Consider the following 16,554-nt stretch of genomic DNA (forward strand, 5'->3'; position numbering starts at 1 on the left):
AGTGGTCTAGAAAAAATAGCAAATTGCATACACCGTAAATTCAATCAGCAAAAGGAAAATTAGACACAGGTTCTAATTTGAGGAAAATCAGAGAAAAGTTGGACAGAGGAAAATTAGACTAAATTAGACAAGAAAAACACGAAAAATCAGAAAAATTTTATTTCCAGGAAAGAAGATTTTGTAAAGGTAAAAAGAAAAGCACCGATAAATCTGAGATCCAAAAGATAAACTTCCGTCTAGTCTAGTCAAAGAGTGTCGAGGAAAAAATAAAATAAAACCCAACTGTAGCAAAGAAAGAAAGTTGTCAAATCTCTCCAAGGTAGGGTCACTTCATGTATCCATCCATGTTAAGTAAATCTATAACCGGTGCAAAGCATTCTCTCTACAAAGATGGGTAATACTCCGGCTTTGCCTGCAGGCTGACCCTGAGGAATTGTAGCTAGCCTAATACAACAGCAAACTCAAAGAGAATGAAGAAGATCCAAAACTGATTTCCTATCGGGCATGCTAGGAATAGCTCCCTTCACTTGAACACAAAGAGAAGCAGCTGCGGCTGTAAAAAGTGGCAGAGAATTATGAAAACAAATAATTTTTTTTTTTTTTTTTTTTTTTTTTTTTAAAAAAAAAAAGGGTCTAAAGGAACATATCCATGGATAAAATAGGGAAACAAGTTTCCATGCATACCAGCAAATTTCAAGGATTCCTTGCTGGACTTGCACCCCATAAGAGCCACAGCAAAAGCAGCAGTAAATGTATCTCCTGCTCCTGTAGTATCCAGGACCTTGGCTGCTGTTATGACAGGCTGTTTAATTGGTTCATCACCTTCTACAAATAGGGCAGACCCTTTGAGTCCGAGTTTCACAAGAACTTGCTTAGCACCCTGAAAGAGGACATATTCAATAGAAGTGGTATCAATACTAAAACTAGAATTCTAGGCACCAACTCCAAACGGGTTCTGCATCCAATGTGCACTTATCCTAACACTTGGTTGCAATCAAAGTTGGTCAATTTCTAATAGTCCCGAATCTACCAAGATCTGAGCATAATTGAACCATTTTGCATGTTCCATTTATGATGAAAGAAGGAAACCTTAAAAAGATCCAAGCACAATACAAATAGTATTGATTTTTGAGATGGATAGTACATATTATAAGAGAAGAAGAAATACACATCCTATGAAAGAACAAATATCTCATGTACAATAAAGTAGTCAATTCCTTGGATTTTTTTTTTTTTTTCGTAGTAAATTCCTTGGAATGGTTTGAACGCCTCCTAGGGGCTCATTTGCACAAACCCATGAAAATTGAATGGCCCCAAATATACACTACATATACATACTCGATCTTACGCTTGAAAATAAGGCCACCAAAGAAAAGGAGATTTGTCAGAACTGACAGTGACAAAACAGTATTGGCATTGAAGGAATAGACCTGATGGTATTGAGATCCTTTGTTATTAAGCTGCCCAAATTTCAAAGAAGAGTTGTAGGACCTACTAGTCCTGGAAAGTAGGTCATGCATCCTAAGTTGTTCAAAACAGGTGAGAACAGCAGCCCCCTCTCTTTGGCTGCCCAGATTTCTGTGAAAGTCAGAAATTCGGACAGCTTAATAACAGGAAATCTTCGTCCAAACCTACAAAAGTTCAGATAGTCTAATAACAAGGAATCTTCGTCCATACCTAATGCCAACATTCAAGAAGTATCCAAAGTGGCTGCTATTCTCCACTAGCCCCATTGATAATAATAATGTCAAGTTTTGTGTTTGTGTGTATGTGCACACACAAGAACATGAATGTGTGTGCAAAAATAAATGTAAATAACACAGCGGATCAATCAAATTTCTGAAACATGTCCAAATATGCTGCAATTTGTTTACCTTTTTTTCTTTTTTTCTTTTTTTTCTTTATATGAATTTCCAGGTCATAAAGATGACATTGACAACGGATAAGAACAAAGCCTTAGTGATGATAATCGTTTTGGGTGTACGAAAACTCACCATTTTATGGCATTTTAGGACAGCTTGAGTAATCTGTTCAAAACTTTCAGTTGCAATTCCAGTCAGACGACTAAGTTCACTTTCATTTGGGCTAAAAATATCAATAAAATGGAACAATTCTGGCGGGAACGGTGCATCCATTCCCCCAGCATCCATGATGACTGGAACACCAGCACTCCTTGCAGCCTGAACAAAGACTGTTGTATAAGATCATGCAATAAAGAATTAGAGGCAAAACAGGAAGCAACTTAAAGTGGGAAAAAAAAAAAAAAACGACCTAGAGATAAATTTAACAAAAAGGATATAAATATCTAATGAAAAATGTAGAAAAAAGGAAAAATTGAACTGCCAGAAAATTAGCTGAAATAGAAGCAGATCAGAAGAACCAAGATGCAGACCTGGAAAGTTAGAGAAGTCTTTTTCTTTTTCTTTTTTTTGTTTTGGGGGGGGGGGGGGGGGGGGGGGGGGGGGAGCGGGGGAGGGGGTTGAGGGTGGCCAGGGGAATGATGATAAAATCAAGCACATAAGGTAAGCAGCAGCTCACATCAGAGGTTCATGAGAATCCATATTTCCACAATCATACTAAAGGAATTCCGCGTATAAGCATATGCTGCACACATAAATGCATTATAAACTACATCATTAGTTTCAAAGTTCAAAAGATCCACTTGTCGGTTAGGATAGAATATGCAAATACATATATTATCTTGCAATCAATTTGTAAAAAACTTAGAATTAGGGATGCTCAGCAGGTCATTACCATTGGGTACCCCATGGTACTGACCAAACCGACTAGTTTTGGTCAGTTTCAAATGATTCTCACCAATTAGTCAGTACAAGTGAAGGGCTACTGACCACCATTGTGTTGGTAGTAACCCTAAGGGGTGTTGGTGGAATCGACTTTACCAACCAAATGACTTTTACATACATATATTAGATATATACCGTGAAGAAGATCTTCATGCTCAATTTATGAATCTTTTATAAGAAATGATGCAGAGTTGATATGAAAGTGTAGTGGAGGAACATGGTTTGCCACCATTCTGGAGATCCTAGAAGATCCTAAAAGCTCATTCCAAGTTTTGGAATGTGAAGATCTAATCTCATCAAAGTGGTGGGCAATGGACACTGTTTTCTAACTACTTTTCTCTCTCTCAAACCGACTGAATGTTGGGGTTAGTGTGGTTCGCAGACTGACCATGGTTCGTTCGACTCAATACTAAAATATGGCTACCGACAGCCGGCTCGGTAATTGTCAATAGGTTTGCATGGAAAAAGTTAGAGAAGAAGAGGAGGCTCGTATATTGTGTTACGTGGCCTACCTCAAACATATTATTATATAAGCAGAAATACCCTCAAACCCTACTACATTCTTCTAACACTCCCCCTCAAGCTGGAGCATATATATCATATAAACCTAGCTTGGAACAAATAAATTATGACCGGTTACGACACAAAGATTTTGTAAACATATCAGCTAACTGGTCTCCAGACTTCACAAATGCTGTAGATATATCTCCATTGAGTATTTTGTCTCGGACATAATGACAATCGACCTCAATATGTTTAGTCCTCTCATGAAACACTGGGTTAGATGCAATATGTATAGCAGCCTAGTTATCGCAAGATAACGGGATAGGAGTAGGAGCTGAGAAACCAATCTCCTGTAGAAAGTGTTGTAACCATGTCAACTCAATAGCTGTATGAGCCATTGTCCTGTACTCTGCTTCAGCACTAGATCTTTCTACCACTGTCTGTTTCTTACTCTTCCAAGTTACAAGATTACCGCCAAAGAATGTGCAATATCCTGTAGTAGACCGTCTATCTGAAGGAGAACCTACCCAATCTGCATCAGTAAAACCTTCGACCCTAAGATGTCCATTCGGTCTATACAATATCCCTAGACCAGGTTGTCTCTTCAAATACCGAATAATGCGAGTAATAGCTTCCCAATGTGAAACCCGAGGAGCCTCTAAGAACTGACTCACAACACTAACTGCATATGAAATATTCGGCCTGGTGATAGTAAGATAGTTCAACTTCCCAACTAGACGACGATACTTGCTAGGATCTTCAAATAATTCAGCTTCACCCTTCAGTAATTTCTTATTTGGATCCATTAGAACATCAACAGGTCGAGAGTCCAAAAGACCTATTTCTTCTAATAAATCAAGTGCATACTTTCTCTGAGATAAGTTGATACTTGTTTGAGATCTAGCAACTTCAATACCTAGAAAATATCGAAGTTTGCCCAAATCCTTTGTATGAAATTGTTCTTGGAGAAATTGCTTTAATCGGGCAATGCCTCCTGAATCATCTCAATAATAACGATATCATCTACATGTACCACAAGAAGGATATAGCCTGCACTAGTATGCAAGTGAAATACTGAAGGATCCGTTTGACATCTCTGAAGACCAAACTTCAATACCGCTTCAGAGAACTTTCTAAACCATGCCCGCGGTGATTGCTTGAGACCATACAATGTCTTTCTTAATTTGCAAACATAGCCCTGAGACTCCCCCTGAGCAACAAACCCAGGTGGTTGCTCCATATAAACTTCCTCACACAAGTCGCCATGTAAGAAGGCATTTTTGACATCCAATTGAAACAATGGCCAATCAAGATTAGTAGCCAAGGAAATAAGAACACAAACAGAAGAAATTTTAGCTACTGGAGAAAAAGTGTCATCGTAATCAATACCATATGTTTGCGTATAACCCATAACAACCAGCCGAGCTTTCAACCGTTCAACCGACCCATCAGGATGAAATTTAACTGTGTAGACCCATTTACAACCAATAGTCTTCTTATTAGGTGGTAAGGGAACCAGCTCCCACGTTCCATTATGATGCAAGGCCTTCATTTCCAATTCCATAGCTTGCCTCCAACCAGAGTCAGATAATGCAGCCTGCACTGTCTTTGGAATGGAAATACTAGAGAGATGAGAAACAAAACAAGGACAATGAAGGAGATAAAGAACTAGTGGATACAAATTGACTGATAGGATGTTGGGTGGTGCAAGAACGTGTACCTTTCCATATTGCAATACGCAAGTGGTCGAATGGAGGTGGGAGCACCAGATCTTTTGACGATAAGGATGATGGTGGCGGAGCACGAGCAGAGTGTCGAGGCCGACGTTGATAAACCTGGAGAGGAGCATGTGAGTGGGGAAGCAAGGGAAGGGGGACATGCAGCGGAAGAGACACGGCATCAAGTGCAAGGGAAGAGTCGCTCAAAGAAGGAATAGCAGGAAAATAGGGGAGAGACTCATCAAAGGTAACATCAGCGCACGTGAAGTAGCGTCGAAGGACCGGACTATAGCAACGGTAGCCCTTCTGGGTTATGGAATACCCAAGAAAGACACATTTAGTAGCACGAGGGTCAAGCTTATCAAAACCAGGGCCAAATTATGAACATAGCCAACACACCCAAATACCTTCAGTGGCAAGGAGAACGGGGATGAAGAAGGATATAAAAGAGAATGATGAGAGACCCCTTCTAAGATCGAGGAGGGCATCCTATTAACTAAATAACAAGCAGTGAGAACAGCCTCAGTCCAAAAATGTTTGGGAACATACATATGAGACAAGAGACAACGTACGACATCTAATAAATGACGATTCTTATGTTGAGCCACACCATTTTGTTGTGGAGTGTGAGCACACAAGGTTTGATGGATAATGCATTTATCAGACAAATAAGAGGCAAAAGAATGAGACATATATTCTTTAGCATTATCTGAACGCAAAATACGAATTTTCTGAGCAAATTGAGTCTTAATCATATTGCGAAAGATTGGAAAATAGAAAATAACTCGGAACGATTTTTCATTGAAAATAACCATGTCATACGGGAAAAATCATCCACAAAAGTAACAAAATAAGGAAATTTATTGGACACTGTAGTAATGGGACCCCATACATCAGAATGAACTAACTCAAAAGGACTAGAAACTCTAGGAACAACTCGTGATAGAAACGAGGCACGATGATGCTTACTAAGTTGACAAGCTTCGCAAGACACAGACAATTGATGACGAAGACTCGGGACTTGATGCTTCAACGTAGAGAGGGAAGGATGACCAAGGCGACAATGCCACTAAAGAGCGGAGGCTGATGACTGCAAAGCACGAGAGGGAGGTGTAGGTGCTAGATCCAGATAATATAATCCATCAACTTCATGCCCCATACCAATCATCCTCCTCGTCTTGAGATCCTGAAAAATACACAAAGAAGGGTAAAAACTAATGAAACAATTAAGGGCTTTTGTAATTTTACTAATAGATAACAAATTAAAAGGAAATCCAGGAACATGTAAAACAGACAACAACTCAATATCAGGACTAAAATGGGTAGTGCCTGAGCCGACCACTTTGGAGAGGGAACCATTAGCTAGGGTGACACTTTTAGGGGTAGTAACAGGATGATAATTAGAGAGGAAAGTAGACGAACCAGTCATATGATCATTGGCGCCAGAATCAATAACCCACATGTCGCTAGTGGAGGATAAAAGACAGTGAGATGCAGTACTTGACTGAGCAAGAGTAGTAGTGGATGAGGTAGAAACCCGCTTATGGACCAAGAACTGAGCATACTCATCTTTCGGAATGGAGATCAAATCATTCTCGAAATGTGAGCTCGAGCCCACACATGGTCCAGATGGGGCTGGAGAATCATAGTGAGAAGCAACCTGATTGGCAAACCCAGATGGTGCGCCATGTAAATCCCAACAAAAATCCACAGAATGATTAGTACGACCACAATGAGTGCATTTGCGAGGCCCACGACCTCCAATGCGACCACCACCCTGATAATCATGAAAACCACGACCGCCATGTCCCCCACGGGAACTACCATAACTACCACGAGCAGCAATAAAAGACGAACAATCACCATTATGTTCCATGCTCAATAGAGAACCATGATTAGTAATAGTTGCACGCTGAAGTGGAGAGAAAACCTCAGGGAGCAATGGGAGGTCGAAACTACCCAAAATCTGCGCACGAACAGACTCATACTCAGGTTTCAAGCCGAGAAGGAACCGAACCATATCCACATCTTGACGTTGCTTTTCCATTTTTTTAAAGTCAGTAGAGAGCGGTTGATACATGTCTCTTTCCTGACAAATGGCCATAACCTGATTGTAGTACTCATCGATAGTTTGGGTACCTTGCTCAAGCCCAAAGTATTGTTTACACACCTCATAAATCCGAGTGACGTTCCCAGTACCAGAATACATATGCTCGAGATGATCCCAAATTGCTTTAGCAGTAGGAAGATAAAGACACGAGGATCCAATGTGAGGCTCAATACTATTCAACATAAGAGTTATAATTTGATTGTCGGCCTAGTCCCAACGGCTCGTGGAGCTATTTTCCGGATTTGCCGGGGGTTTCCCTGTTTGCAAATGAGAATATAGACCTTTCCCTCTCAAGTATACTTCCACAGATCGTGACCAATAACCATAATTTTTTCCATTTAGTTTCACATGTGTCATAGGAGTAGGACCCATTGAAGCAGAAGTAATTAAATCTGGGTTAGGAGCCATAATGTGGTGACAGTGCTTATCAATACCAAAAACAAACTACAAGATCCCACCAAAGAACGAAATACAACGTAGACAGAGGCAAAAACTCATAAAACAGCCCCAAACCGAAGCAACACCAGCCCTTAAAAACTCAAACCAAGGCAGAACCGAAAGAAAAAGGCAAAAAACCAACCTGAACCGGCTGCAAAAGAGCCTGAACCGGGCTGAACAGGAAGTGAAATGGTCGGAATAGGGCTGAACCGGCTGCAAAATGGCCTGAACCAGAAGTGGAATGACCGGAACAGGGCTGAACCGGATGGAAAATGCCCTGAACCGGTCTAATCTGAACCATAGATAACCTTATCCCGATTTCAAGTTGGGATATCCTTATCTTGAATAGAGAACAGCGAACACCAGTAACCAAACACCCATTGTCTTCTCCACAAAATCACCGGAAGGTTGCCAGCGACACTCTCCATGCCGGCAAGACCCAGACTGCTCCGGCAACAGTTAGACCGTGCCGGCGACACCCAGACTGCTCCGACCACTGATGTAGGACAATATTTACCTATACTTTCGGTAAAAACGAAAAATAAGGAAAATATCAAAAATAATATTGGAGCAGTACCGCTTGATCAGAATTTTATCCGTTCTCAGACAATGAAAGTATAAAATGAAAGATTATCACGATTCCCGCTGATTGTCAATTTTATATTATGATTTATTTTATTTTATTAGGACTTTATTTTCTTTCCTTAATAGGGTTATATTTACTTTAATTATTTTCCTTTCCTTATTAGGATTAGGTTTACTATTACTACTAAGATTAGGTTTACTTTCTCTACAAGTATTTTTGTTCTATAAATAAGCTAGCTTATTATGTAAAGAAATCAATTGAATTATTATCAAATCAGAGAAATATCTCTCAAATACTCTGAGGAGTTTTATCTTTCTTTTAGCCTGCGGGCTTGTTTTTATCTTTTTGGGTAGAAGACGAAAACGCTTCTCCTTGCAGAATCAAAGATGTTGCTCTCTGATTAGTTACCTTAGTCTTCCGCTACGTCAACACACGCCGGCGAGACCCAGACTGCTCCGACTTTGACGAATAGATCTGCCGTGGATCACAAACCCCGTCTCCGGCCACCACAAAGCGTATCAACCGCCACAGACCAAACCGATCGACTACACCAAACAACCACCAACGATGACGACGATGCCTACTTAAAACCCAGCAGTCACGAGTGCAAACCACTGGTTAAACCAAGTCTGCCAACAACCACGAACCCAGATCCTACCATGGAGATGACGGTGAGATCACACCATTGACGACAGTGAACTCGGCGCCATCTCCTTCCACGGGCATGAAAGCCCAAAAAAACTCCTTCGATCAGTAGTAGGAGGAATGGGGCGAGAGAGAAAGGAAAGATAAAAGGAAGAAGAAAAAAAATGAACGGAGATAAATATCACTATCAACCAAAGGTATAAACCCTAGGCTCTAATACCATGTCAATAGGTTTGCATGGAAAAAGTTAGAGAATAAGAAAAGGCTCGTATACTGTGTTACGTAGCCTACCTCAAACATATTATTATATAAGCTGAAATATTACGACAAAGACTAAAATACGCTCAAACCCTAATACATTCTTCTAACAGTAATAAAAGATGGCTACTAAAGACTGTTGATAGCAACCAAATGCCAACCCTACAAGGCGGCGCTCAGCCCTACTTGGAATTGCAAATTTGCTATCTAGGATCCATATAAGAATCTTTTCCAACTACTTCCATGAGATTAAAATACATTACTAAAAAGAAAGTAGTTGAGCCTTTGAATGACAACATAGAAGGAACAAGAGAATAGCTAAGAAGGAGACGAAGTAAAGAAGGAAAAAGTTGTTAACAATCCCCGAGATGAAGTAAAGAAGGAGAAATAGAGTCCAACGATGCATGATAAACCTTTGAAACAAATATTCTACTCAAGATGCATTTTCATTCTGAGTGGTTTCCAAGCAAGATAAGGTACACCACAAAAGATCACATCAGATACGGACAAAGACAACTATCCACCAGCTTATGGTGAATATAAAATACCAGGTATCCATTCCTTTTAAGGAGTTCAATAACAACTTGAGGAAGCATGTCAATTAGATTTTGCATTCTCTAATTGTAAACACTTCTGCTTTCATCATGTTCATTTAGGGGCAGAAAGTAATGTCCTCAAAAAACTATACATTTAAAGCACAGTGAGTTGTGGTTCTAAGGTGGAATTGAACTCTCAAATAACAGGAACTAGGCTGAAGGGTATGGCATATAGTAATGGGAAACACTTAGGGAGAATGAAGCGTGCTTGGAGGGATTGTGCTTCCCAGTCCCCCTCTAAGTAGATGCCTCCAAGTACTTCAAAAGGACATTCATGATGTTAAATTTCATTACGTTTCTTTTTTTATTTGTACTCTGTGAAAAGCGCTTAACTACTCCAAAAACTTGTTTATCACAATTTATGCGGAATTTAACTTCTCCACATTATGAACGGTGGAGATTGGATTCTAAGCATTCTATATCAGTGTTTGAGCCCGTGAACAGTAGCCTCTGCATTTTGGAACCGAATTAAGCCAACACAAGAACTAACACTTTGTATTTTCAAAGTTTTGTTTTTCCTCTTTTTGGGATGAATGAAGATTTTATTCAGCCAAAAGAAAGATACAAAGCTGGTATACCAACAAAAAAGCAATAAGCATCTTAGCTGCAAACAGACAATTCATGTAAGCTAAGCTCATCCAACTTCTATGGCAGTAAATAGGGCTGTAAATGAACCAAGGTGTTGATAAACAACTTGAACTCGACTCACATAAACTCAACTCGAGCTTGATTTGAAAAAAAGGCAGTTTTTACACCCATCTACCATAGACGCCAAGACTGCTGTAAGAAAGCATTTGCAACCAATCCTGCCCGTTTGAGTGATCCATCACTTCGTTGCTTCACCTTGTATACCCACTTGCAAGAAATTGGCTTTACTCCAATAGGCAATGGGGCCATAATAAATCGAGCTTGAACAAAAATTTATAACTGTTTATTAAACGAGGCAAACTCACATAAATTCGGCTCGACTCGTACAAGCTCATATAAATTCGTATAACTTCATTTTTCATTACTGCTTATAGTAATTATTTTTAACTTTTTAATGAGAGCATCTAAAGTACTTATAAGATAAAAGAAAAATCTCTTTTTAATGTGATTATTATAACCTGAACACTTGTAATTGTAAATCTTGATATAAAATATACAATACATGTGGGTGTGTGTGTGTGTAAATAGACACATATGCATGATGTATAATGAATGTGAGAGTGTGCCCCTATATATATATATACACTACAAAACATGCTTATACACTCAAGATTCGATTGTTTTAAGATTGTGGATAAGGTTATAAGATATAATATAAGTAGTTCATTTCATAATAAAAAATTAAATACGATTTATTACAAATAAAAGGTTGGTGAAGTTAATTTTTACCAGTTTACAAATAAAAATTAATTTCTTTAATCCACTCAAATGATATAATCTTAACAATAATATGGTAACTAATGATTAGCATGGATTTACAAAAAAAATATATAAACAATGACGATATTTACTATTACATAAGTTATGAATAAGTTAATTAAGCAGCTCGTTAACAAGCTCGAGTTCGTTCAAAAAATAAATGAATCAAGTTTGAATCGATTATCTAACTCGGTGACAAGATCCAGCTTGACTCATGTTCAAAATAAGATTAAATGAACCAAGCTTGAACATTCAATACTCAGGTTGATTACAACCCTTGGAACTAAAATATATTAGGCGCAAATAAACAGATAAAAAAACTAAAAACTAATCCTTCCAATATACCCAAAAAAACAAAACATTTAGTTATATGGAAACATTGTTGAGTGAGTATTACATTTGCACCACATCTATGTATTTGGTTGGATTCTTGAATTTTGTGCAGGATGATAGTTTATCTCTAACAGCCGCTATGATCATCCTAAATATTTCGTCCACACTATGAATTCTACCATTATGAACTCTAGCTTTCATCTCTAACCAGAACTGGTAAATAGTAGCAATCCAGGCCAAATGACATGGAAACTTTTTCCTTTCAGTTTACTTGCTGCCCACTTCAATTCTTCTTCCCAGAATTGAGCTTGCCAACTAATTAAGCATTTTCTAATCAGTGCTTGCTATTCTTTACAAAAAAGAGCAAAATGCTCCTCTACATTTAATCTTACTTTTGCAAAAATAATCATATTTATCTACAGAGTAACCCCATTGAGCCAACCTGTCCATTGTTGATAACCTGTTCTTAAGGGCCAACCAGCATTAAAAAAAAAACAAACAATTTTCACCAGTTAACAAACAGAAGCTTTTCCCGAAAAGCTTCCCATGTTTCTGCAGTTGGTTTATTTTCCCGTCTTAGAAGGCAACCAAGAAACTTCTTCTTGAACAAAGTCAACTTCGTGCAGTCTACTTTGAATTTCAATTAACTCATCTGAAATTCAAGGCATGGTAATACAAGGAGAGTTGGTGCCATTGAGCTAGACCTCATTGGTTGGATCCACTAATCCTTGAAAATTCAACTCGCTTCCATCTTTCCCTACTCATTACTACTCTTCATGCTGGCACCACAAACATGATGTGCTCAAAGAATTTTGTACTGAAAGGATATGCGAGACAGCAAGATATAATAACTCAATTAGGGTCTGCTTAGACCAATACCCATAGTTTCTTCATGAACATACAACTCAACAATTCATCAGTGAAAATATTTAAAATATTCATCAGGTTTAACTTATGAGTCATCTTCTTAAAAAGACCACTGGCCTCTCCGTGAAGAAAGACCAACATATATAAGCTGAAGGTACTATATGAAAATCGATGCAGCCAGAGAGTATATGGGTCGAAGCACCAAAAAGACTACAAAGCCACAACCAAACAGATGACAACCCTATAGATAAAACCAAATGCAGATGATGAATCTTTCTTAAATCATCTCAATTTCCTTCTTCAGTAAAAAACACCAGTCACTCTAATATCATGATTTACTAAAGGAAAATACTAAAGATACCAGATCCACTCACCTACATTTTTTACCGGTAGATGTGTATACTGCAATTTTGGTATTCCTTCAGAAATCAAATCCTTTATTATTTATACTAAAACGATTGAACTAGTGAAGAAAGAAAAAATGTGTGGGTGCTCAGTTGTTTTCTGAAATGAAGTACAAAGTGCCAATTTAATGTCACGATCAAATTCCATTCTTTTACTGAAAAGCTGCTTCCTGTTAATGTCATAGAAGATTTTTAAGTTCTTCTACTATCAATCCATCTTAAACGAAATAATTCTCTGCCCTTGATTTATCCAACATATTCATGTTCTGTTTAACACACTCATATATCACCAGAGTCACTGATTCAATAACCAACCCTTTAACTCGGAACCACATAAATTTAAAGCTTCCTGGTCTTCGGAATTAAAAAATCGCAAAGTAACAAACATTAGGTCATACCGAGTCAAATTCCACAAAAATCCCATGATCTATCATTCTATAAAAAGAAACCAGAACAAGCATGAGATTCACATATGTAATCTTACTTTCTTGCATTTCAAATTGAATCACCTTTTAGTAGATTATTATTATAAAAAATCACGAAAGAGCTCAAAAAATTAAAAATAGGCGCAACAAGAGAATGTGACCATAAATTCCTAATTGTAAGACAACAGCAAATATAAAGAATGAAACTTAAGAATCTCATGCACAACTTAAAACATCTATTTTTGAAGATAAACCGTTTTAAAAACAAGAATTAAGTGCTCCAAAATCCTGACCTTAGCAACCTGAATGTTGACCGAATCCGGAATCTCCCTCTGCAGCAAAACAATCCCTGCATTCCTCACCACCTCCAACTCCCTCTCAGGAAGGGGCTCAGGCCAACAGTTCATGTTGGCACCACCAACAATGATGATCGAGTTCTGCCCATCAGGCTGGAGCATCACCACAGCATGCCCAGTGGGTGCAGCATCCACAGTTTTAAGATAATCCAGACGCACCCCACCATTTTCCAGAGCCTCAGTGATCAACTTGCCATGAGCATCGTCACCCACCTGCCCCACAAAATAGGTTGGGTAAGAGAGCTTGCCACCACAGGCTGCCTGATTGGCACCCTTGCCACCAGCAAGCGTCTGGCCAGTCTTGGCTGAGATGGTCTCACCCTCCATCGGCAGCCTATCAATCTCCACATAGATGTCCGCATTGGCTGATCCAACAACAACAAGCGGTGGTGGGTTTGTGCTGGCAATTGGGGTTTGTGTCTTGGAGGGATCTATGGCAAAAGAGAGAACTGGGTGTCTTCCATTTGATGGATTTTGCTTGTTTTTGAATTGAACAAATAAGTTCGGATTGATTGTTCTGTTTCTTAGTTTTGTTGGGGTGTTTTGGGTTTGGAGGTGCCAATGGTTTGATGGTGAAACTGCTATTCCACTCATCTTTGTGTATCAAGTTCTGATTTTCAAGGAATTTCTTGGTCAAAACTGGGACTTTATTGAGGTCGAGTAGCCAGTAGGCAAGCTACCCCCTTTGACACGAACTCCTTGTACGTAATATATGTATAATTATTATAATTTACAATGTATACGGACTTGTAACATTTATCGGAAGTAAGTATGTAATTAATTATTGTATTAGTATGTATTTATATATTTATGTCATATTATATATATATATATATATATATATATATATAATTTGTTAATATATAATCATATGATTTAATGATCAACTGATCATGTGATGTAATCATGTAAATTCTAATAATAATACATTAATACTTCAATTGTGGTTATAAATTTATAAGTAACACATTGTTGAATCTAATGTCAATTACTTAATTTAATATTATATGAATCACATTGTCATTGTACATAAATAATTGATTACGTATTTGAATTGTTATTCAATCATATGATTAAATATTGATCTTATACATTTGTATTATTCAATATGCATATATCATATATGTATAATCATAATTTATAACGTAAATGGACTTATAACATACATTGGAACTAAGTCACTAAGTACTTAATTATTGTATACTTTGTATTAGTATGAATTTCTATACTTATATCATATTATATATGTATAATTTGTTATTATATAATCATATAATTTAATGATTACTCGATCATGTGATATAATCATGTATAATATAATGATAATACATTAAAATTTCAATTGTGGTTATAAGTAACACATTAGTGAATCCAATGCCAATTACTTAATTTGATATTATATTAATCACATTGTCATTGTACATGAATAATTAATTAAGTATTTGAATTGTCATTGAATCATATGATTAAGTGTTAATTTTATACATTTATATTATTCAATATGCATATAATATAACCAATTATATATATATAATGAGTCTAACGAGTGAGTCGAGTTTGACTTTATACGAGCGTTAAACGAGCTAGGCTCATGAGCCTATATCGAGTTTTGTCGAGCGAGTTGGATATGTATCACTTATTAATCGAGCGGGTTTAAGATTAACGAGTGGGTTGCTACAGTACCGAGCTCGGGTTCGGGCCAAACTTAGCCGAGCGAGTGTCGGACGGGTTGTCGGACAGACTAGTTTATTTACAGCCCTAGATGATGTATATGGTCTTGCACCCAAGTGTTATAATTTCTCTTAAAAACTCAAAAAATAGATGTACAAAATGAATGATTTAAACATTAAGGAGTGATTTGATAAATTAATACTTTAAAAAGTGATTTAATAAAAAAATAATATCTGAAAAACCTTTAAAGCATTTTTCCCTAAATAAAAAATATGAGAGAAGAACATTATTTTTTTGGATGAATAAGCATCTTCACTAACAAAACAAACCAAGAACACATCAACAACAAATACAAGCCTGATTAATAGACTGAAAACAGCCTACACAGAGGCCAAAAACCAACAAATAGCAGAAAAAATTCTAGCTAACAGCCCAAAACAGTTAACCCAAACCCTTACAAAGGGCTAAACAAAAGCCTCAAAACAGAAACAAAAAATCAACAAAACATAGGAGAAAGACCTTATCCTCAAACAAGCCACAAAGAAAAACTGCAGCAACACCCTAATAGAGGAAACAGATTATCCTCAAAACCATAAGCAAACCACAAAAAACCTGCAACATATCATCAACAAAACAGACTTTCAAACAAGTTGCATAAGGAGCAGAGTAACATATTCTCCCTAGTGCTTGGGAACTTTCCTTTCCCAACAATTCTAGCACGAACTTCTCACAATACTTTCTTCAAAATCTGCTCCTCAATGAGTGGATGGCCTGCATGCTTAATTTCATTTCTAGTGCACCAAATATTATAGACTGTAGAACCCAAAGCCAGCCGACAAAGCAAGCCTTTAAGAGTATTACAACTTCAAGAACTACATTCCAGCTGAAGAATATCCTCTCATATAATAGGGGGGTTAGCCATTTTGCATCTAGCCATACAAAACCTCCAAATTCTATAACAAAAGCTGCATTCAAAAAATAAATGGTTTCGGCTCTCCATTTGATTCCTACAAAAACAGCATTGAATATCTCCTCTATAACCCCAACTCAGCAACCTTACTCCTGTAACCAACTATCCTTTATGGCAAGCCATAAAATGAAAGCTTGCTTAGGAATAGCTAAAGAAAACCATACTAGTCTCCACCACTCAATCTGGTCCATTTTTTCCCTAAGAGCCTCCCAAGTATCTGAACTTACATAGATACCTTTCCTAGAAGCAAGCCAAATAGGTTTATCACAAGAACCCAAACTGATTTCAGTAAGCCGAGTTTGAATATCCACCAAGACTTCAGACCTAGCAAGCCTCCAAAACCATTCTCCATTATGGATAACAGAAGATAATTTTGCCTCCACACTACTTTGAGCATCATAAACAGCTCTAAAACCATACTTCTCAAGAAGAATGCCATTAGGATGCCAAAGATCCAACCAG

At 37.7% G+C, this 16,554-nt stretch overlaps 1 protein-coding gene across 1 annotated transcript; it reads right to left on the reverse strand.

Annotated features, from left to right (window-relative positions):
- Nucleotides 1-135: 135 nt before the first annotated feature.
- LOC132174979 (pfkB-like carbohydrate kinase family protein) lies at nt 136-14,140 on the reverse strand. Its single transcript, XM_088515030.1, has 4 exons — nt 13,389-14,140; nt 1,995-2,180; nt 685-880; nt 136-553 (listed from the first exon to the last, which is right to left on the reverse strand). Exons 1-4 carry the CDS (start codon nt 14,043-14,045, stop codon nt 462-464), a joined length of 1,131 nt encoding a protein of 376 aa, XP_088371156.1. The 5' UTR covers nt 14,046-14,140; the 3' UTR covers nt 136-461.
- Between the last annotated feature and the right edge of the window lie 2,414 nt (nt 14,141-16,554).

Source organism: Corylus avellana, chromosome 3 (genome assembly GCF_965113065.1).
Source record: "Corylus avellana chromosome 3, dhCorAvel1.hap1.2, whole genome shotgun sequence".
In the NCBI taxonomy this organism is placed as follows: domain Eukaryota; kingdom Viridiplantae; phylum Streptophyta; class Magnoliopsida; order Fagales; family Betulaceae; genus Corylus; species Corylus avellana.

Bases quoted from the DNA above. Each gene is read 5' to 3' on its own strand.
- LOC132174979 (XM_088515030.1), bottom strand. From the start codon at position 14,045: ATGAGTGGAATAGCAGTTTCACCATCAAACCATTGGCACCTCCAAACC. The intron at 2,181-13,388 runs GTCAGGATTTTG...GTCTTTGTTCAG, and splicing joins TCAACATTCAGGTTGCTAAG to GCTGCAAGGAGTGCTGGTGT. The intron at 881-1,994 runs GTGAGTTTTCGT...GTCCTCTTTCAG, and splicing joins TCCTAAAATGCCATAAAATG to GGTGCTAAGCAAGTTCTTGT.